Here is a 23,619-nt window from a genome sequence, read left to right as displayed (position 1 = left end):
CGCATTCCTAGATTCAAGTCTTTAAAGAACACCTCTGCCACGGGGGTGGGGAAACATGGTTCCTGCTTCTCCAAAGTGTGGGAGCACCACGCTGGGAGCGTGTGCGGGCAGAGGGCGAGGCCTCCGAGGGAGCACGCGGACCTGCGCCCAGAACGGACATCAGCGTCATTTTCAGAAGCCAAGTGAGACGGGAGGGGGAAGGAGTGAGACACAGAAAGGAAAACAGAACACAACTCTTCTTTTTTAAGTGAAGGAATTAATGCCGAGAATCCTTTTATTCACAAGTATATTTCAACTTTTAGAAATGGAAGTGTTGGAATCGATTTTGATATGGAATCCTAACAGACTGTAGGCTCAAACCTTGGTAAAGAAAGATTGAAATTTAGTAAGCATAAGGCACTGAAAGCAGCCTTTAGACTTTCTCTTGGAGACCTAGTTATCAGGAAGAACTTTCTGCCCTTCCGCTTGTGTCAGCCCAGAAGGTACGCGATCACTACGGTCCCCAATGCCTAGTTTTGAATGCATGTGCATATGCGTGTCAGTGCATCGCTGTGCCTGTCAGCAGGCCTAACGGTGAAAAGGGGGAGACCCAGCGCCGTGCCCTTTGCACACCCACCTCCGTGCCCGGGGAGGCCTGGCCTTCCTTTCCTGGGCCGTTCATGATGCTATGCTGTTCAAATCACAGGGATTTTAGAATCGTCCATACTATTATCGCTAAGTATCTGAAAATGTTAAAATCTAGATTAATTGTTTTATTATTTGATTTCATATATATATATTTATATTTATGTACATAACACACATTTTTTAAAAAATCCCACCACCAAAGCTTTCTTTTCCCTCTGTAAACTAAACTTCTCTCTTAGCCCCCACCAGCTTTAACCCCCCACTGGATTTGTATGTCTGTATCCAACTAACAAATTAAATAACTAAATATTAAAATACTGTAATTATATTCATAGCAAAAACAAAAAAATAGACATCGATACAGTATAAATTTCACTGTTTTCAGGTAGATGACATTAAGTGGTAAAGTTAATTTTAAGCAGTTCTGACATGATCCAGTTTTACAACAAGGTTTAAATGTGACTTCTGTACACTCTTTTTTCCTTTACCCTTTTTAGAAAATATGCTATAGTAGAACTTTAGTGTCACCAAAGACACATACTTATGATATTCTATGCAAGAGAAGCTAATTTGGGGTTACATGCAAAGATATTCCCATTATTAGAGGCAGGGCTGTGGCCGGCACTACAAGGTCGCTGGCCCCTCCCCCAGGCTAAGAAGGCATTCTGACCACCGCAGGCTGCACATAGGTTACCTGGGGCCATCAACGTAGGAACAACACTGAGGTGGCACAGGGCCAGGCACAAGACTTCCGGAACTTCCGGCCTTTCTTATGGCGGGGCCTCTCTTCTGCCACACTGGTTCCTAAAGAAGGTCTGTGTTATTTTGGTTACTAGCCTAGCGTAAGTGGAGATACTGTGGGCAACTTGGAAAGAAATGGTATCAGGCACACAGGCAAGATTTGAAAACTAAAAAAAGAAAAAAGACCACAGGTAATGTCTCTGAGGATTTAAAAAAAATATTTGTAATTAATTGGTAAGTGAGAGATGTTAGACAAACCATAAGTAGTTCATTGAGTTAGTGGTTTAGTTTGAAGTCTCATGTTACAGGCAGTCAGGTCCTTATTTAGAAAAAAAGGCCTTTATATCTATTTACAATATACACAGTTCCTTGCAAAGAAGTCGGATTTACAACCATTTTCTAAAAGCCTTTTTTTGTTGTTGGTTTTCCCAAATAAGGATGAGGAGCTCTATAAAAATGAGATGCAGGAGAGACAGGTAAGGAGTGAGGATTTCTCTCTCGGAGACGGCTACTGTTAGCAGGGAGAATGGGATCCGGAGGATCCGAACCCGCGGCCTCGCTGCTCTGCTCGCTGCCCTCCGCCCCGGAGGCCACGACCCCTTCGGGCTCCACGGGTCACACACAGCATGAGGGATGTGAACGGAGGCTGCCGCGATGCGGAGGCGGGAATGGGAGAAGGTCTACAGACCAGGGTGTCCGCTCAGCTAGTTCCATCTTCAACAATTCCGCGGCCCCTCTTCTGCCCCCCTCTCGTGCTGTAAGTTATAGTAACAGTTCTGACAAACACGCACTGGGGAGGAGATCTTCAGGCGTTTGATTTCTGACTGGAATCGACTGCACCTAGAGGAAAGGAATGCAATCCATTACTTACTGGTCCCCTCCAGGAGACCACAGGGGCCACAAACGGTAATTAACATCCAAGGAAAGCCTGCAGCGCTGCGCCAAAACGAGGCCCAAAGGCCTTTTAACACAAGCCCCCGAAGGAAGGCAGTACTGAAGTTTCACTTCAGCCCACGAAGCAAAGCGATGCCCCGTGAAGCTGTAACAGGCAGCTGCTCCCAGCGGACACGGATGAACAGCTGGATGGGCCCCCAACTTCCCCGGGGTCCCAGGGTGTGTTCAATTGCTTTCCACCCAGGAGTGGGACAGCTGGATCATAAGGGAGTTCTAGTTTTAGGCTTTGGAGAAACTTGATATTCCATAATGGGCATCCTAAATTACATCCCCACCAACAGTACGTGCATTTTTTTTTTAGTCATTCTCACTGGAGGGAGGTATATCTTTGTAGTTTTGGTTTGCATTTCCCTGATGGCTAAGGACAGGAAATACTTTTTCATATACTTGTTGGCTATGTGTGAAGAAGTATATTCAAATCACTCGCTCATTTTAAAGTTGGATTACCTGGGGCTTTTTTGGCAAGGTTTTTGAATTCCTTATACATTCTGTACATTAAACTTCTCTGATGAATAGCTGGGAAGTATTTTCTCCCATTCTCTAGATTGTCTTTTCATTGTGTGGATTGTTTGCTATGCTCTACAGGACGGTTGTAGGTTGATGTGGTGCCATGAATGAACAACTGCATTTCCCCCCCCCCCGTGTTTCCGCAGTCTTATTTCCACACTAATTTCCTGAAGTGTCTCCTCTCTAGGTTCTTCAAATAATTTTAATTTGTGGTCTTACATTAAGGTACCTGGCCCATTTTGGGTAGACTTCTGCAAAGTACGATGAAGGGTTAAGTTTCAATTTTTGAATGTGGATACTAATTTCCTCAACACCACTGCTGAAGAAGCTTGGAAAACTTCAGCATTGACAATCAGGCAGCTGTGATGTGGCACAGGTTCACATTTCCATTCTCTCTTCTGTCCCACTGGTCCATGTGCCTATTGTTTTGCCAATAAAATGCTGTTGAGGCTACTCTGGCTTTGTAGAATATCTTTAAGTGAGGTCTGTGGTGTCCCTAGCTTTGTTCTTCTTGTTCAAGATTACTTTGACTACTGGAGTTCTTTTGTGCTGTGCTCTATATGAATTTTAGGGTTCTTTTCCATAGTTCTGTGAAGAACGCCATTGGTATTTTGATGGGGATTGCAATCCATCAGTAGACTGCATTGGGTAGCATGGACAAATATATTTAACAATTAGCATCTAGTAATATTAATTCTTCTAATCTATGACTATAGGAATGTAGATCTTCCAACTTTTTAGTGTCCTCAATTTCTTTCTTCAGTGTTTTACAGTGTTTCTTGTAGATATCATCTTACTTCCTTAAATTTATTCATATGTATTTATTTTTATGTCTTGCTATTTCACTGAATTCATTTATTAGTCAGAAATTTTATCATGAGGAGAATTTGAATTTTATTGGAAGATTTTTCAGTATCTTTTGGGATGATCATGTGATTTTTATCCTTCTTTCTACTTATACCTGCCTCAAAAAACGATGATATAAGTGGGTGTGCTGGTAGCACTTGCCTGTAATCCTAGCTATTCAGGAGGCTGAGATCTTAGCTTGAAGCCAGTCCAGTCAGGAAAGTCTGTGAAATTCTTATTGCCATTAAACTACCAAAAATTTTTAAAAGCTGGAAATGGAGCTATAGAAGTGGTAGAGTGCTAGCCTTGAACAAAACAAGTTAAGGGGCAGCACCCAGACCCTAGGACTGGTACCAAAAACCAAAACAAGACAAAATATGATTATACAGTGTCGAGGTAATTGTTTTCCATGAAGGCATCTCTGGAGTAAGCACAAGGGCACCAGCCACCCATCTGTTCTGTGTGTATCAGTGAAAGCAAAGACTGCAGCAAACAAGGAACAGGGGTAACCTCCAAATCAGGTGGCAGCAGACTGACTTTCCTATGAAGCTAAGAAACCCCAAGATACATCCCAAATGGATTAATGACCTACATGTAAAATGTATTCACTTTTCAAGAAAATAAAGTTATACTTACGACCTTAGGACAGGGAAATGTTAACAATAATCAGAGAATAATGAATGCAACCCTTAAAGCTTTGACCAATAAACAAAAACATGTAAACTCTAGGCTTGCAGAAAATATGTGCATGATGTATGAAAGGATTAGATCCTAGAGTACAGGAAGAAAACAAGGACATCAAGGCAAAAAGGAGAGGAAGAGAGGGGAGCAGGCATGACTAAAAGGAAAGTGGGTACAGTCACCCCAAGTGCCAAAGGCACAGAAGGAGGGGCCTAATCTCACTCCACTTAACTCTTCATGTTGAAGCAACAAACAAGCAGATTAGCAGAGGGAAAATGTTTGGCAATGCCGCGCTATGTGACTAAGACCTTGGGAAGCCTCAGATCCTGTTAGAGGCAGCAGAAACTAGTGTTACTGGTTTGGAAACTCACCCATACTTAGGAGGTAAACTCCAGCCCAAATCTATATTCTCTCTTTCTTTCTTTCTCTGTCATGGGGCTTGAACTGTGGGCCTAGGCACTGTCCCTGAGCTCTTCACCTCAAGGCTAGCGCTCTACCACTTGAACCACAGCACCACTTCCAATGTTCTCGTGGTTAATTGGAAATAAGAGTCTCACAGATTTTCCTGCTCAGTCTGGCTGTGAACCCTGATCCTCAGATCTCAGCCTCCTGAGTAGGATTACAGGCGTGAGCCACCAGTGTCGTCATTCCATTTCTTATAAAAGGAATTCAGGCTGTAGCAGAGTATCTTTAAAGAAGTATATTATAGCATTCCTCATGCTATTTATAAAATGGAAAGATGTAACTTAAAACCTTTAGGAGGAAATCAAAAGGGAAATAAATTCTAATACAGTCATAAAATGAAATACCTGACATTTAAATGAATGTCCTAGAATAGGCATTGGAATGGATTTTAAAAAACTAAGTTAAAAAAAGCTACAGAAAGACATAGACAATAGACAATGTAAAATGAAATGAAGCAATATTATGATTATAGAGGCAAGGCATGCTCATGGGGTCTAAACAACGGGGCAGGGGTGTGGGCAGGCAGCTGGGAGGGAAGGCGAAGGCTTTGTGTAGGGTTTATGTACACACAGTAGCAGCTCTCTATTGCACAGCCGACGAGAAATTAGCGTTCTGAGTCCTGAGAGAGTAGGTGTTTGTGATGACTACTTCTGTGCTTTTCAGGATAGAAATATTTCATTTTTAGTCACAGGCAAGAACAAGGCGAAAGTGCAGCCTGGTAACTCTTAACCTGGCGTATTACACCAGAGTCACCAGAGCCAAGTCAGAAGTCACAGCCTCCGTGTGTAACCCAGAGAGCTCAGCAACGCCCCATCTTACTTCTGGCAGAAGAGCTGTCCGCAGTTCCTGCAGTGGTGTCGTCTTTCGGTGAGGGAGAACCTCACTGAGCAGCCGGAGCAGCTGTCCCCGCCTTCGTCCTTCACCCAGTGGTCAGCAGCCGAGCGGCCTGGCTGGTCACTCACAGACCAGCTGAACACGCGGCCTCGGCTGTCACCAATGAGGATCCTGCTGTGGTCCCTGCCGGAGAGAGAAGCCAGCGGTCTAGTGGGCACGGAGCGCGGGGGGCTGTGAGGGTCCTGGGGACCCCTTGGTTTCCTCAGGGGAGTTCATTAGGAGGAAACCACACTGAGCCCCGATTTACCCTTCTCTATCTCCTTTATTTAGTACTTATTACTTTCATTTTATTGTGAAGGTGAAGTACAGAGGAGTTACACTTACATAAGTAAGGCAATGAGTGCATTTCTTGTTGAACAGCGTTACCCTCGCCCTCATTTTCTCCACTTGCCCTCTCCCCCCCTCCCCTCCCTCCAAGTCGTACAGTTCCTTTCCAACACAGTGTCTTGTGAGGATCACTGCCCTGTTCTCCGTGAAGGCAGATCTTTCCTGGCTATACGAACGACTCAGAGGGCAGAGGATGGGAAATGGCGGGCCTGGCACTTACTTGGAGATGCCCAGGGCGGTGACTTCAGCGGGGTGCGCGTTGTCCTTGCGATCGAAGGCCGTGTGCATAGTTAGCTTGCTCCGGAACACGAGCTGCCGCTCCCACCGGTACCCTAGGGTGGAGAAGTGAAGATGAGACCGGCTTACCCGAGGGCTGGAGGGACGCGGGGGCATGTCCACAGACAGCTGAGCGGCGGCTGCTGGGAGCAAGGGACATGGGACTAGCGAGTAGCCGAGAGCCAGTCAGAAACGGAGGAGAAGGGGCGCTCCAGGCAAGAAGGCTCGGAAGACCTGTCTCTAACTCCGTTAGAGAAAAGCTGCTGGCCAATGCACTCGTACTTAGTTGTTCTTTCTTTTTTTGGTCTGAGACCAGGACTTGAGCTTGGTATGTGATTTTTCGCTCATTGGCTGGCACTCCACCATCTGAGCTATGCCTCCAACGCCACTTGTATTTATTTGAAATTAGTTACTTGCAAAAGCTTTTCCAATTTCATAATTTGTGAATGCATATGGATTTTAGCCTGAGGTGTTTCTGATAACAAGGTCAGCATGTTGCAACAGCTGTGTGGAACTGACTTTCAACCCACTGTACTGAGAGGAATGTAAGAGACCTTTCTTGGTGGGTGGCAGGATCTACAACCATGGGGCCCGGCTCCGGTGAGCTCGATTTCGGGGCCTCCAGTCCCCCCCACAAACTACCACAGGCCGCTGGGATGGGGCGTAGAGCTCAAGTTACCAGGTTTCAATCGGCTGTAACTCCGCACTTCGATGGCACTGGGGTGGGGGTGGCTCAGGGGCCCCTGCAGATGGGCTCTGGTCTGGCCTTCGGAATAGTTCACAAATATGAAGCCATCTTTTTCATCTAGACTGAGCTGGTCGGACCAGCGCCTGGAGTCATCGGAGCCGCTGTCGGTGCACCAGGCGGCCGCGGCGCGGCACGAGGCGGCCCGCGGCCTGTGGCAGGCGCTGCCGGGCTGGCTGGGCGCGTCCTTCGGGTCCTGGCCGCCGCTCTGCTCCTCGGCCTCGGAGTCGCTGCTGTCCTCCTCCTGAGCTTCCTGCCCTGGGGAAGCATGGGGAGAATCAGGAAACTCGCATCACAGGCTTCAGCCTCATCGCCGAGCCTCTTCACCACGCCGCGGCAAGACTCAGGAGATAGAATGTTCTAAGCGAAGTACAACAAAAGGGAGGGGAAAAGCTAGGAATTTTATACAGGGCAAAGAAAGCAGAATTGCTGAGGTTGGTGGCAGGTGCCATGCCTTTAAGCCCAGCTACTTGAGAGGCAGAAACAGGAGTATTGTGAGTTCAAGGTTAGCACGGATGAAGTTAGAAAGACATGGTCTCCAAAACGAAATGTAAAGAGGACCGGAGGTGTGGCTCGAGTGGAAGTACTTGCCTAGACACCCCTGCCCAGAGCTCTGTGCCTCCTCACAGCTAGCCTTGCCAGTGCTCTATCTCTACCTGCCTCCCCAATGTCTCATGTGTCCTGTGTCTTTCAAGGCTTCACAATTTCTTTACTGTCTTACCCAATTTCCTCCTCTCAGTTACCTGCCTCCCAGGTACTTGAAATTCATGCTTTAAATGATTACATCTGGACATTCTTTTTACAAGGCAGTAGTACAGGCTTGAGAGTAAATGACGGCAAAAATGAATTTCTGGTGGAAGCTTTAATTACAGATTCTATTTTCTTCCTCTTCCTATTGTCATTTCCCCTTTGCTCACATCAATCCCCCACTTTCCTGAAGAAGAATCTTGGAGTGGGACAATCTATGAGAGATAAGTGTGCATAATTGGAAGGGAGAGAAAGCAGTAGTCAGTATACAAGTACAAACCCACTACACATGCCTGCACTGCAGCAGGACAAATATGTGTTCTTTCCTTTCAGGTATCATCAGGAGGCTAACAGATGTGTCTGAGCAGATTTCACTCTCATGGCTTATAATGAACACTAAGGTGTACGAAGAAGTAGACTTGCTTTTCAGAAAATCCCTACTTATTTTCCTCTTTATCCCATTAGAGGTCAAGTCCCCCTACTATTACACTGTCCAGAGACAATCCATTTTCTCTCCTTCCCATGGAGTACAAAGGCTTGGGTCTTCACTTCTGGAAATACAGAGCTGTCAGTATGATAGGTCAGTTCCCATCTGCTCTGCACAGCACCTGGCCGTGTAGACCCCAGAACCAATGTGTTTAAGCCCTTCACAGAGGCGGGCCAGAGCTTTCCTTAAGTCCCCACCCTACCCTATGCCTGTGATGTGAATTAAAACAGAGCCAGATAACATATAATAACTTCCTTCCTCCCTCCCTCTTCCCTTTGTTTTCCTACTACACTGGAGTTCTCACTTGCTAGTCAACCCCTTCACCTTTGCATAATACCCTCAGCCTCTCTGCTACTTTTGCCAAGCTCTGAACATGCTACTTGCTATGAACATAGAAGGACAAGGCCAGTATCCAGCGTCTCTCACCTGGTCTCTGCCTTCCCTCTACACTACTAACTGATCCCATCGTCCTCCATGACTCACCTACAGGGTTTTTCTAAGGGGGGCGGGGTGAAAGTGGTCCACTTCTCATTGGACCCCCTTAATCCAATGCCTGACATGTAGCGGGTAGTCCCCCAACACCTACTGAATCAAAGTGAGTTTCTGGGTTTCTATGTCTCTGAACACCTAGATGACCTTGTAGGTGGAACTTTTTTGGTGGCTACAATTAACTATGTAGAAATGTACATGTATTGGCATAATACAAGCATTAAAATGTGCTACATGATCTTTTCTTAATTATATTTCTATTATCTCAAAGTAGTTGTACAAAGGGGTTATCATTCAACAAATAGATTTAAGTACAATAAATCTTGATCTTTTTTTCAGTATAGAAAGTGAAGACTACTTTTACCTTATGGAAAAAAGTAGTTTGTGCCTTTCTAATTATAAGCCTTTTCCCTTAAGAATCCCCTCATAGCAAAGTCACATGAACTTTTTAGTGTATAAAAGTTAATCAGGGAGATGAGAAGAGCCAAAGCCCTGGTCTTCTGTGGGGTCAATCCCTTGTATTAACTGCAGAGCATCTACAAGGACACCTTCTTTGGAGATTGGGCACACAAAGCCCCCTTTATGGCACTGTTGCCGATCATTCTGTATGGAGATCATCTAGCTCTTTGTTTCACTTGAAAACCTCTTTGGGAATAAGAGATAAGAGATTATATGTCATCTGGCTCTGTTTGAACTCACGTCACAGGCATGCAGGGTAGGGTGGGGACTGTGAAGGAAAGCTCTGGCCTGCCTCTGTCAATGGCTTAACCACAGTGGTCCTGGCGTCTACACGGCCAGGTGCTGTGCAGAGCAGATGGGAACTGACCTATCACACTGACTGCTCTGTGTTTTCAGAAGCGAAGGCCCAAGCCTCTGTACTCTGGGAAGGTAGGCCTAGGTTGTGTATGGAATGTGAAAGTCCACAGGAGACTGCTATACAGAAAGTGCCCAGTGGACTGGAGAAGGAATTACAGTGCTTAGCCTCATTCTGCTGTTTATGTTGCCTGGTGTAAGTTTATCCTGATTCAAAGCAATTGAGTGTTAAGTGCCTTTTTATGTTTTAAAGCATGTATAAAATACCTATTTGTGCTTCTGGACAGTTTTCCTGCATTTCTAGAACTTCAACAGGCTCAGGAGCTGGGGTTTCAGGAACTTGCAGGAATTCCATTCTCCAAAACTGCATTTACATAAGCATGAAAATAAAAACAAGACACAGATTAAGGAAACAATGTTCCACATTACTGGGTGATCTAGAGCTCCAAGTAAAACAGCTCATTTCTATGCAGATTTCCCTGCATGTGACAATCTAGATTGCTTCCGGGAAGAAGAAAAGGACTCTGGTTTAACTGGACAAGTTAACATCCACTTTCTACAAGAACCGCTCAGACTCTGGTACACATGAATATATACTCAACCTCCCAGAAAGCATCCAGCACACCGTGTGATCCCCAAACGTCTTAAGCTGGGGAGCTTTTCTGCAACATGTCCTAGTCAGCAATACAGCCATGACATGATGCTTGAGAACGCGGAATGAGCGAGTGTGAGGGGGGGTGTGTTTGTGTAGAGCACAGGATGGGATTAATCTAATGAGTGAGGGTGAGGGTGTGTGCACGCACAGGGCATGGGCACGGGAGTGAGCCAGCAGTGTCACTGTAAGCATGGGACTGTGACTAAGGAACTGCTCTCTGCTTTGACAAAGAGCACAGTTAAAGAAAACAGACATAAAGATGAAAAAACCAGAGGGGGGAAAAACATTTGAACAGGCTACAAAAGTAAGCAGTCTGTTGAATCTCTTTCCTGCAGAGGTCTAGAGAGGTCCAACAAAAGCTAAACTACATTCCGACATCGAGGTGAAAGCATGTGAGTCCGAGTCACGAGTGGACCCATGCCTCTGGACAGATGTTCTAGCTCTGTGATTCTCTGAGGGAAGAGCTATCCTTGCTTATTACTATGTTTTCACATGTATCCATGGGATAGTGCAAAAACCCAATGCTTATGCAGCTCACACCGTTAGTGCCAGAATGGCATGAATTGCATTTAAATGGCCAACTGTGGCAAGCTATCAAGTACTTAGTAACACCAACAGGGCTACTTTGGAGGGCTCAGTTACTGGTGTTGTTCATGCTTGATAATATGGTGGCCGAATCCTGTGTGAACTGAGAAGACATCATATCCTTTTCAGATGTCCTTAAACTACAGACAGTTTTGTAAATTTCAAGCCAATATCCGAGTAAGTCTTTCTCTGCGTTCACTTACCCGAACCACTCCATCCGAGTGTCCTGTCACTATGACGTTCTGCGTGTCCCATTCGTTCATCTCTGACACACAACAGCAGACGATGTGCTGGCTCCCACCTGTGAATGTGTTCACACTCACAATGGGATTCCCATTAATGCTCCACACATGGATACACGTGCCAGCGCAGGACACGATGTCTCCCTGGGAAGACAAAGAGAAACCCTCCATTTCCTTTACACTGTAGGCCAGTTTCAGAAGCAGACCAAATCCTTCGCCTCACTCTCAACATGACCCTCAGTCCCTGGACTTACAAAATCTAGTTACACTTTTCATTTAGGGGCAGGAATCCACCTCTACTGATTTTACCTAACGAGTCCAACCACAAAGACCACAGACTGGAAGGGAAAAATTTCAATTCAGATGCATTGTTTGTCTTCAATAAATAAAATGACGCAATCCCTGTAACTTTATAATGTCCATCCTATTATCTTGCTATAATCATAGCAGGGGTGGGAGGGGAAAAGAAAGCAAGCTAGTACCTGAGTTACGTCTAGTAAATGCTAAGGCTCTCGGAGTGGACAGGACCTTATGAAGGCCCCTTTGGGGGATAAAAGTCCTAAGCAACTTGCTGAAAGCAGAGTTAACTTTTGGAGCCGGTTCTCTGCAGCCCCAAAGCTTACAAGCCATGCCCTGTTGCATCTCTCTTCCCTAAAGCAACTGGCTCTGGATTTGAAAGGGACACTCTGGGTGGTAGGCTACAAATTTGGTGTGGTGAAAACACCAGAGAACAAATGGAGATTTGAAGATGGTCATCAAATACAGACGCTGAGACGCATGGTCATCAAAGATGGGCATCAAATGCATGAGACGCGGGCTGGGGATATGGCCTAGTGGCAAGAGAGCTTGCCTCCTATACATGAGGCCCTGGGTTCGATTCCCCAGCACCACATATACAGAAAACGGCCAGAAGTGGCGCTGTGGCTCAAGTGGCAGAGTGCTAGCCTTGAGCAAAAGGAAGCCAGGGACAGTGCTCAGGGCCCTGAGTCCAAGGCCCAGGACTGCCCCCCCCTCAAAAAAAATGCATGAGACGCTGAGTGCAGCACCATTGCGGGGAAGAGGGAAGGGAGTCAGCAGCCAAGGGACAGGGAGACTACTTGGCGCTGTCTGTCCAGGTTTGGCTGCTGCTCCTGATTTCCACACCCAGCTCTTCTACCCACATGGCAGAACTAAATCAGAACCCTAACAAATAGCACTCAGTAAGTGTTTGTATCCACCTCTAGTGGTAGAGAATTGATCAGAGAGCATCTCAGGCTGGCAGTGTGGGCTTTAACTAGAGGCCTCCATCTCTGCGGGAGACCTGAGCTGGTCACCAGGCTCCGTGCCAAAAAAGCAAGTCCTCCTTCAGTCACCCCAGGGGCCACAGTTACAGTGTGTGACAGCAAATCCCAGGGTTATGGGCTTTTTATGAGCCACGAGACACACAGATCAAGAGAGCTCTGGCCCCAAGCGTAAGCTGGAAGTAAAGCTGGCCAGATATTAGGTGAGACTGAGAAACCAAACCAATCCTCTCCGTGTTTCTGCTCTTATCAATTATATTCTCAGTGCTACTCACCAGAACTAAATTTCTTTCTTTTTTTTCTATGAGTGACTTCAAGATAGTTGAGTAGATCAAATCTATAGTAGTCTTTTGAAAATAAAGCTAGTTATGATGATGACAGGGCTAGAAAGAAGGGCTGCCACGTGGGACGGCCCAGGGCAGGGAAAGGGGATAGAGGAATGGGTGTGTGCCGCTAGGAAGTGGTGATGTCCAGGGCTGAGCTGAAGATGCGGTACTGTCTACATACTGATGTGGACACAAAGGGTCTTGCGCTTTCGCAGCTGAGCATTCACTCCATCTTAGCCATGGGAACCACCCCACCCATGAGCTTAGGCTGTATGGAGAGCTGCTAGCCCAGAGAATTTACCTTGAATCTATGGGCCCAGCATGCTCCTGCAATGTAAGTCTGCTACCTTATTCTGACTCATTTTATGTAAGTACAAAAACATCTATTTTTGAAAAAGCTCCTATCCTAACAACTTTGGGTTCCACTTTTAAAATAAGTCATAGGTTTTCTCATTTGTTCTCGTTCACTTCATAAAATGAGTGCCTTAAGTTTGGGCAGGAAAAATTTCTTTCCTCAATGTAAATCAGCAGGCAGTTTAACTACTTACTGTTAATTCATTGATACAAAGAGCAGAAACTGGAGCTCGATGGCCCCGGAGCTGCGTGAGAAATGACAGCTTGTTCAAGTCCCAAATGATGCAGGTTCGGTCTCGAGACCCACTGACGATTATATGATAGGCAAGCGAGGCTGTGGCACAGGTAACAGTATCCGTGTGGCCAAGTAAGGCCTAAAAACAAGAAGAGCAGCAAGTCAGGTCACCAGAAGGACAGGTCCTTGAAGGGACAGTGGCTCCGGATGTGTAGGGAGATGACAAGCTTCTCGGGGGGAAGCAAGGACCTTGAGTGGGGTGTGGGAGGAACTCTGGAAGTGAGCAGCTACAACCCAGCCTGGATCGCTTTATACTGTTTCTGTGTGGAGATATATTGATCACAGGCTCCCAAATACAAAACTTGTATCTGTATTTGTTCTTTCATGTCACAAACTCATGTTCAGTTTTCTTTTGAGGATCTAACATTTAAAAAAGATACAAATCATGTAATAATTATACTAATCAAAATTAAAAATTGAAAACACACAGATGGGGAGAACCACATGGCTGACGCACATGGTTGAAGATGATACGGGCCAGTGTGGTCCTGATGGGGTGCAGTCCTGCCACGGCAGGGGTGTGGACGGCTCTGCCTGAGGGGACTCCTTCAACCTGCCTTGACTTGAACATGAAGAATGACAGGACTCACGGAAAAAGACAACGTGTGAAAACAAGTATATGCCCATTACTGGTAAGAGTTTCCAAATACTTGGAACAGGCCATCTCCCTGGAGGGTATTCTGGCTTAAATAATGAACCGGCTTAACAACTGGTTCCAAGACATCTGCTTGCCTGGGACATCAGCTTCAAAGGAGCACTTTCTAAAAAACAGATTTTATGCAGATAGTTTGGGTTGATAAAATCCACTGACAACCTTGTCCTTGTTCATAGGGAGACTTCCTATTTATGCCTTTATAGGGCTAGTCTCAGGATCCAGCAAAGTATATGAGTGCTGGCTGGCCAAAGGACAAAGGATATTTAACATACTATTGTTAGTTTGGGTTCTTAGCTTTAAAATAGCTTTAGAGTCAGAAATGAATTTTAATCACGACTTCACAAATTTGAATTTGAGTGGTCTATACATGTACATGTGTGTGTATGTGTGTTTGTATGTGTTTGCGTGCATGTGTTTCAGGTATAAAATGGCCTACAAACTATCTTGAAAATCATGAGTCCTGGAGTTCGATATTTTTGAAATACCTAGCACAGTATAATGATCATATCTAGTGTTTAATAAATGACAGTACTATCACATTACCTTCCACATTTATGTGATAAAACATTAAAAAAAACCTTATAATAAATTCACAAATCAAATATTACAGAAAGGTTCAATTATAAAAGGATTCTTGTTTGAAGTAAAAATTAATAGAATTGGATACAAAACAACTGATCAAAAATATTAACTGATTCTGCAAAGCTCTACTGAATGTATTTGTAGGTTTGGCATGTCCTAAGCAGGTGAGAAATGATGAACTTACGATCTGGTGGACTAGCTAATGGAAGTCATCCTGGAAGGAAATAATACGAACTAACACCAAACATAATTTGGTTTGTAAAAAAATTCTAGGTACATATCATGTCACTTGAATATATGAAAATACATTACCAAAAGAAAAAGAAAATACATTATCTAAAGACAACTTCCTTCAGATTTTAAAAAAGCATCACCAGCTTAAGCCATTTTCATAAATAGCATATTCCTATTTACAAAGCATTTCTAGTGAAAGGACGCATTTGGGGCCTGGTGTAGTAGTGTATGCCTATGACTCCAGCCCTTGGGAGGCTAAGATGGGAGGATCCTGAGTTTCAGGCCAGCCAGTGCTACATATCAAGACACTGTACAGAAAAAGAATGCGTTTTTGGTTTTGTCTGTTGCATTGTGCTATCTCAGAATTCAAGACACCTTGTCTAGAGAGCAGGCAGCTGAGATGGATTGTACCCATTTTCCCATACTCCTTACCTGCTTGAGTGTGAGGGTCTTTGCCTTTTCTTTTGAGGTGCCCATCTCCCACACACAGACCACAGTGCTCGTGCCACCTGTGACGACCAGCTTGGGGTTGGGGCAGATGGCACAGAGAATCTGGCCCCATTCAGACAAGCATTCATAAACAGTCACTGCCTACAGAACAGAGCAGATGTGAGCCGCATGTGCTGCCCAGACAATGCAATACAAAGTGCAGAGCTGCATAAAGGGATTTCTGCGGAGGTCCACCCCCCACCAAATACCAACTCACACCCAGGGCTGGGTTCAGCTCAGTGACTTTTCAATGAAACGAAATGACCCCAGCAACTTCCTAACTGTAGTGGCAGCTAACTGTATATACTTGTTTATAATGGGTCTATATTTTCTCCAGTTGGGGAAAATGATGCTCAAGCTGTATGACACCATGTGAGATGCAGAGGATAATCTGGCAATAGGTGTGCTCGCTGTAGCCAGTGAAAATGAGAAAAGAGAAGATGTTACTAACGAGCACCTGGACTAAAGAGAGTGCTGTTACAGTGTGATGTAAGTTACTTTCTTACATCTGGAGGATAAGCACAGAGTGACTTAAGATCACTGCCTGTTGCTGCTCACAGAGATACTTAGGCGATTCATAGCTGCTGCTTCCAGAATCAGGTTACAAGTTTACTGTTAGCTACTTTAGAGTTTGAGACAAGAGGTGGGCTAGATGAGGACTTGCCAAAAGAGTCTATCCTGGTTGGCAGGAATGGTGAGCCCCTTGGCTGGCTGGCTAGAATCTCTTAAAGGAATTCTGAGGGTGGGAGGGGAACTGGCAGCTCTCATCACATAACTTTCTGAAGGAGGCCTGTTCTGCAGGCAGCTTGACCCTTCTGCTAGCTAGCTCTCTTATCTTGCTAACAGGCTAGGTAGGAATCTCTCCTTTCTTCTGGCCACTGGATGAGCAGTGGGCCAGTCTTTGGCCTATGTTTCCCCACTGGTATAAATCTGGATTTTTCAGACCTTGAAAGAATAAGACCAAGTAAGCAAGAAATAATACAAACCTTGTCCGATTCATAGTTTCCCAGTCTGCAGCTGAGGTCTGCATAGCCCCAAGCGAAAGTTTTGTTCCATGTTGGTGGGATAAGAACCTTGTTCTGTTCTACTGCAAGAATGCCTTTATCTGTACATACGATTTGTCCCACAGGCTCTTTGAGTTCTATAAAGAAAGGAATCATTCCATTAGGATAGGATAGGGGGAATAACATCATTTTGTTGGCATAGTAAGGTCACTCAGATATTCACACATATAGCACCCTAGTATTTAATTAAGACCAAATAATCTCAGAAGTATAGCTTGGACCTTTCTAGACTCCTACAAGACTTGCTAGATGAGATATCAGCCCTAATAGGTGTTATGCAGGCTTCCTTCTGGACAGTCTAGGCAATTCAGAATGCATCTCTGTGGTTGCAAAGTGATCTAAGATGCTCCTCAGAATGTCACAGGGACACAGGCCATCTACCAATCCACGTTTCAGCCTCCCAAGCTAAAAGCAGCCCCCAGACTTCTTGAAGGCAGCCTAGAGCATTACCTGGGAGACACATTCCTTTTGCTTTATCAGAATTTGCTAACCAAGTAGTTTTCCAAAACATCTGCTGGGTAGTTACTGAAGTTGGTATAGACCAGTTTATGTAATGAGGCAAGTGGCGTGGAGCCAATCATGTGACCCAAGCTTTGATGCTCTAATCCTTGACCTTTGTAAAACAACAACCGCAAGACTTTATAAAACAGTTTTTCAGGTGGGCACCAGTGGCTCATGTCTGTCACTCTAGTTACTCAGGAGGCTGAGATCTGAGGACCATGGTTAGAAGCCAGCCCAGGAAAGAAAGTCTGTGGGACTCTAACCTTCCATTAACACACACACACACACACAAAAGCCAGAAATGGGTTGTAGCTCAAGTGGTAAAGCACTAGCAAAAAACTCAGGGACAGATTTCAAGCCATGAGTTCAAGCCCCAAGACTGACAAATACAACACCCCACCCCCAATTTTTCTTTCAAAGGGGAAATTTTCTACTTAGAAATGCTCTTAGATACCATTGGATAAGAAATCTTTTAGTTGTCATCATATTTTTAAATGGTTCCCTTACTGCCATATTTGATAGTGGAATATGTATAACTGAAAATAAAGAGTAGAGACAGAGAAGAAAGCTTGCTTTATAGGTGAAGTTGAGATTATGGGAAGAGTCTTGTACTTTTATGTAGAGTTTTGAGTAATGTAACAGGAGAAGAAACTTGTTTGCTTCTTCAGGTTGAAATCAACAAAAACCCCCAGGAAAACTATAAATAGTAACAAGTAGTTATCTGAAGACAAAATGCAGAAAGCACTTATAACACAAATTACACTATCATTACAAAGCAATTTTTAAAATTGCTAAACTCGGATTACTAACTAGTCTTATCCAACCATGAGCTGAGTTTATTTCCCATACCTTTCACAGGGGTTAGGGAAGGCCGTAAGTTGTCCAAGTGATGGAAGAAGATCTTGTCACTTGTGGATCCTGGAGGGACAGACATGCCCACATTGTCTCCATTGAGTCGACTCCTCACTCGCTTCGGTGGGTGAGGCTTTTTAAATAGCTGGTGAAAGAGAAGCAGCACACTTTACAACGAGAGATAACACATTTACTAAGCTGCTTTATGGGCCCAACATTACATTCTTACTTCACTGAAGCCTTATAGCAAAATAAGGCACCATATTATCTCATTTAACATTTCAGGAAAGAAACAGCAGGTAGGAAGACTGCCAGAGAACATACACCTTAGTAAGTAGAGACTGGCTTATGATACTGAAGCAAGCTTGGGTTGTTACCATGTTCTTTGCTAAGCTGCATTAACTTTATGAAAGAAAATCAATGGACTCAAACTTCAGCTGACTGGCAATATTTTTTAAAAATGATCTTTACAGGTTTACCAATTCAAGATAGCCCAATTCCATTGGAGCCACTGAAGGGGGCTAGATATCTGATTGGATTACTTCTTATTTTGGTGACTTGAAAGTGCTAATAATTTGCCACAAGTGTGAACATATTGACCTATTAAAAATTTTGCGGTGAAATAAGTGGAATTGGCCTTTTGTTCAAAATTTCTATAAGATCTGTGAATGGAGGTGTGGGGCCAGGGTTCTGCTAATGCTTATGGATTCTGAAGTGTTTTTTTTTTTGTTTTTTTGTTTTTTTGCTTTATTTTTAAAAACACTTTGCTGGGTGCTGGTGGCTCCCACTTGTAATCCTTACTACTCAGGAGGCCAAGATCTAAGCATCACTCTTCAAAGTCAGCTTGGGAAGCAAAGTCTGAAAGACTCTTTTTTGCCAGTTGTGGCGCTTGAACTCAGGGCCTGAGCACTGTTCCTGGCTTCATTTTGCTCAAGGCTAGCACTCTACCACTTGAACCACAGAGCCATTTCTGGCCTTTTCTGTTTATGTGGTGCCGAGTAATTGAACCCAGGGCTTCATGCATGCTAGGCAAGCACTTTGCCACTAGGCTACATTTCCAGCCCTGAAAGACTCTTATCTCTAGTAAAACACAAAAAAGCTGGAAGTGGAGCTGTGGTTCAAGTGGTAGAGCACTACCATTGAGCATTAAAGATTAGGACAGTGCCCAGGCCCTGAGTTCAAGCCCAAGGAACAGTATACACACACAAAAGAAAAAAAACAACAAAAAAACCCTCACAACAGAAAGGAGGCTCATGATATACATTTCATGAAGAATTTTTATATGAACACCTAAGGACAAAGCATTGTGCTAGGCCACAGTATATAAAAATAGACAGAATGTGGCACTTTGGCTCAAATGAGTGCTAGCATTGAGCTCAAGAGCTCAGGGACAGCACCCAGGCCCAGAGTTCAAGTCTCACTACTGACAAAAAAAAATTAAAAATAGACAAACCAGTATATCATATAAAAGGTTTGATTTTCTAGGTTGGTTCACTTGAAAGTATTCTCTATTACTTAGCAGCATGCCCTACAAATACGTTGGCACCCAAACTATACCTTTTGGTCTACTGACCTCTTCTACTCCAAAGTAGCAGAAAAACAATGCATTGGTAAAGGGTCTTGATTTGTTTGTTAAGTATATGTGTTTCTCATGGGGTATGAAATATAGCTTGTGTTCTTATATCCCTCAGGAAAAGAGATGATTAACTATACGAGGGTTTCGATAAAATTCTGACTAGTAGTTATCAATAGGCATTTTGTTTTACAAGTAAGCAAGTTTCCTTTGTTGAAGGATTAGTATATCCTGAACCACACAATAGCACCTGTCCTACTGTCTACTGTGTTTTTCCATGGACAAAGACTTGCCAGTGTTCTATGTTCTCCAGTGTCAGTGCAGGTGACCTCAAAGTTGGCTAGCCAACAGAAAGGGACTCCAGAAAAGACATGTGGAGCAGGAACACAGAAGATGGCTGAGGCGCCAAGTATAGAGCCTCTGGCACTTGGCACAGATAGGTTGGGAGAGCGGCTCAGCACCTCGTGCCCTACCAGGCTGTGCTGCAATCACACCTGGTGCTTCCCACACTGTGTGCCTGCCACAGTGAGGACGAGAGCCTGACACAAGGCCTGCAGTGTCCAGGTGCTGACAGGCTGAGCTATGGGTCTTCCTATCCAGACCCCAGATGGTGCGCAACTGCTGGATGTCCTCTTCATGCCTACGCTGACAATCTAACCCAAAGCACCAGTACCAATCGCCTGACCTGCTACAATAGCTCCTTACATGATCTTCTGCTCTCAACCTCACTCCTGTGCAGAGCGTAGGTGTGTGTGTGTGTGTGTGTGTGTGTGTGTGTGTGTGTGTGTATGTGTGTGTGTGTGTGTGTATGTATGTGTGTGTGATGGGGGGGCAGTATGACCTTTTCTAAGTTTAAATATTACTTTGTCATTTCACTGCCTACAGTCAGGACTTTCTTCTCTCTGGATTCATTTCTGTATGTTCTGGGGCCTACCAGCGCCCCCTGCTGCTACTTCAGCAGGTCCAGGAAAACATTTCCCTACCACCTGATGTTGAAAACTCTAAGTAACAAAAATATCTGATCATCTGGACTGTAAAAGTGAAGAAAAAGCAAACATCTAGGAAATCTATGGAATCTAATGGGTGACAGTAATGGTGCTTTATTAACTTAGTTTAAAATTTAATGACTGCATGGTTATCTACCATCCAGAGAACTATTCCAGAGCTTCAAAACTCAAGAGAGCACTGATTACTGATAAGGAAAACACATTCACACCTGTTTTGGGATCTGGCCGAAGTTGTTAATGAACCCGATGGTGGCTGTCTCTTTCAGCGGGTCGTTGATGTTGTAGATATCCACCTGACCCTCATAAAAAAGGTGATGGAATACATTGACAGCTTCCACTGCGGCTGGGCCCTGCTGCTTATAGCCGAAGATTAAGTCAATCCACTCATGCAGATGCGCGCTCACATAGTCACATTCCAACGCCTGCCATCGCAACACAGGCCGAGTCAATGGATGTCTTTTATTGCTTATTCAGAAAGTAAAACAATGCTTCTAGCGGTCAAAAGGAGCTAAAATAACTATGTCAGAAAAACAGTATTTAGGAACTTAAGCAAGGTCTTCTACTATCAGTCCTCCTGTCCCGTGGTCATTCCCCAATGAAAGGCAGTCTGCAGTGCAGGGGACCCTCATTACCTCACGATGGACTCTGATGAATTCTCGAGGGTCTCCTTTCGCCCAGGGTGGAAGAATAACATCTCCAAGCTTAGTGCCATTTTGCTTACAGCCTATGCAATTAGGATACATTAGAAAGAAAATGAGAGAATGAGATAAACGGCAACTTCCTTCTATAGTGACCGAGGAATACTGGGTAGATTCACTTCCAGAGTCAGACAGTTTCACTACAGAAGGTCCCTAAGAAATCATGGGTCCTGGCACCTCCCCAACCACCTCGCCTTCCTGCAAGTCTCCCACATGGTACACTGCGAGTATATACACTGGCCTCCTAGATAAGAGTTTCTGGAAGGCTGTTCACACCTCAGGGCTCCTTTTCAATGAAATATTTTGTGAGACTCCTTTCCGGAGTCTTTTGGAGAAAATGGCAGTACATAAGGTCTCTCATATTACTGACACTCAAATTCCCCAGAGAGCAGTGCAGAGCTGAGGGCTATTTCACAGAGAAGTTTCTCATTAAAAATGAGGCCTGAAACAAGGTTACGTATGTTGTTCTTGCACCATTTAAAAGAAAAAATTTTTTTAGAAAGATGATGGGACTATCTGGAAGAAATAAAAACATCATGTTATAATAAAACATATAGATAATATTTATATTATTTAAAATGTAGCCAGATAATCCTGAAGTAGTAAAGAAACCATTTGCTATAAAATCTACACACAAACATATTGAGGACTTGGACTTAGTCTTTAAGGAAACATGTTCTTTTTGAAATATCTCCAGAAAGTAACTGAAGTTTAGTTTTTATAGGTTCAAATGAGATTATCATTGTAAAACTTGACTATACACAACAATGTTGACTTACTAAATTCTCAGGAGTTATTTATTTCATTAGGAATAGAAAAGCATAGTAGTTGTAACAAGATCAAGTGTGACAGCTAATAAAAAATATTTCCCTTAAAACCCATCTTGTCAACATGATGGTTATTTGCTTATTTACAGAGTGATCCCAGAAGTGCTTTTTTTCCCCCTTCCCTTCTTCCCCTACAGACACTAGATACAACTCTTTTCAGTTGTATCACTTGCAAATATTCTCTCATTTCATATGCTGTTTCCTCCCTCCTTCCTATTAAAATTTTTTTTTCCAGTAGTAGGGAATTTAAAATTTTGCCAGCACTGTGCCACAAGTTAAGTCTCCAACTCTTTTTGTTTCTAGTTATTTTTTGAAGATTGTCTCAGGCCTTTTGCCTAGGCAGGCTTTGGACCAATATCCATCTACCTACACCTCTTACATAGCTAGGATTACACAACAACAGCAACACACTTTGCTTCTTTCACAGGGTCTCACCTTTTTATCTAGGTTAGCCTCAAACTTCAATGCTATCTTCATCTTCTAAGTAGATGTAAGCACCCATACCCATTTATCTTTTTTACGTTCTGGACTAAGTTTTCAGTTTTGGTAAAGACCAATAATTTGTCTTTTGTTGTTGCTGATTGTGCTTCTCATAACATGTTTCAGAACCCATGGCCAAATTTAAGAGCATGAAGATACATCCTTATATTTTTTTCATACAGGAGTCCTGTGATTTTAGCTTTGAAACAGTATTTTGTAAAGTGATTTCTAGGGAGGAAGATGATGTGATATGAAGGTGAATACAACAAAAGACATGATCCTCTTTTTATTAACTTATTTTAAGGTAGGTTGTTTGGGTGGACTTGTAGATGGTCCAGCTGTACACTTTACAATGGAGATCATAACTGATGTAGTATTTATGGAAGACTGGGGCCTCTTTCTTTCTGTACCTGTCCCACATTTGTCTCTCTGGAAGATGTGTCCTAGGGGAGGAAGGCAGCATTCTTCAAGTGAACCACAGAGGAACACAAGAAAGCAAATGTTGTAGTACATAGTGTTGGATGTGTGTTGAGGAGCTGTTTCATTCCTGCTCTGCAGTAAGAGTCAGGCTGTCAAAGGAAATGGAGACTTCTGCTAGTGGGGGTACTTAAGCTTACTATGTTTCCCACTGAGACTCATTTCAGCAAGTTACAATTGAAAAAAATATCCTTGAAGAATGGGCACCAGTGGCTCATGTCTAGAATCCTAGCTACGCAGGAAATCTAACTACTTGCTAGATCTAAGATCACCGTTTGAAGCCAGCCCAGGCAGGAAAGTCTGTGTCTCTAATCTCCAGTATACGAAAACAGCTGGAAATGGAGCTGTGGCTTAAGTGGTAGAATGCTAGCCTTGAGCAAAACAAGAAGCTCAGGTAATATGCAAGATTAAAATGATACAAGAAAACCTCCAATATGCTGCTTATGGCTGTTAGTGGGTTTTAATGCTAACAGTTTCCAAACACATTTCATTTCACCTTTATTTTCACCAAAACTACCATTTCTGGCCATCAGATGGAATGTCTCACATTTTTCTTTTGTTTTTGCTGGGTCATGGGACTTGGGTACTGTCCCTGAGCTCTTCAGCTCAAGGCTAGTGCTCTACCAGTTGAACCGCAGTGCCACTTCTGATTTTCCGGTGCTTAATTGCAGGTAAGAATCTCATGGACTTTCCTGTTTGGGTTGGCTTTGAACCACAATCCTCAGATCTCAGCCTCCTCAGTAGCTAGGAGTATAGGCGTGAGCCACCAGCAACTGGCTCTCTCACAATTTTTAAATGCTTCCTGGACTACATGTAGGTATGAAACAATTCTTTTGGGGAATAA

At 43.9% G+C, this 23,619-nt stretch overlaps 1 protein-coding gene across 6 annotated transcripts in view; it reads right to left on the bottom strand.

The window, feature by feature from the left end:
* Window positions 1-245: 245 nt before the first annotated feature.
* Wdfy3 (WD repeat and FYVE domain containing 3) overlaps window positions 246-23,619 on the bottom strand; it is a 250,897-nt gene continuing 227,523 nt past the window's right edge. For all 6 annotated transcript variants that reach the window (XM_048364027.1, XM_048364026.1, XM_048364029.1 and 3 more), the window contains 12 exons: window positions 20,926-21,017; window positions 20,503-20,715; window positions 17,711-17,858; window positions 16,283-16,437; window positions 15,240-15,398; window positions 13,236-13,415; window positions 11,043-11,225; window positions 9,867-9,963; window positions 6,998-7,321; window positions 6,263-6,374; window positions 5,641-5,838; window positions 246-2,208 (listed from right to left, as the gene is read on the bottom strand). In XM_048364027.1, the coding sequence (XP_048219984.1) occupies window positions 2,085-2,208; window positions 5,641-5,838; window positions 6,263-6,374; window positions 6,998-7,321; window positions 9,867-9,963; window positions 11,043-11,225; window positions 13,236-13,415; window positions 15,240-15,398; window positions 16,283-16,437; window positions 17,711-17,858; window positions 20,503-20,715; window positions 20,926-21,017 (1,985 nt within the window). In that variant the 3' untranslated portion in view covers window positions 246-2,084. The remainder of the gene's footprint in view (window positions 2,209-5,640; window positions 5,839-6,262; window positions 6,375-6,997; window positions 7,322-9,866; window positions 9,964-11,042; window positions 11,226-13,235; window positions 13,416-15,239; window positions 15,399-16,282; window positions 16,438-17,710; window positions 17,859-20,502; window positions 20,716-20,925; window positions 21,018-23,619) is intronic.

Source organism: Perognathus longimembris, chromosome 16 (assembly GCF_023159225.1).
Source record: "Perognathus longimembris pacificus isolate PPM17 chromosome 16, ASM2315922v1, whole genome shotgun sequence".
In the NCBI taxonomy this organism is placed as follows: domain Eukaryota; kingdom Metazoa; phylum Chordata; class Mammalia; order Rodentia; family Heteromyidae; genus Perognathus; species Perognathus longimembris.
Note: the sequence above shows the minus strand (reverse complement) of the source record. Positions and strands in the feature narration are given on the sequence as shown.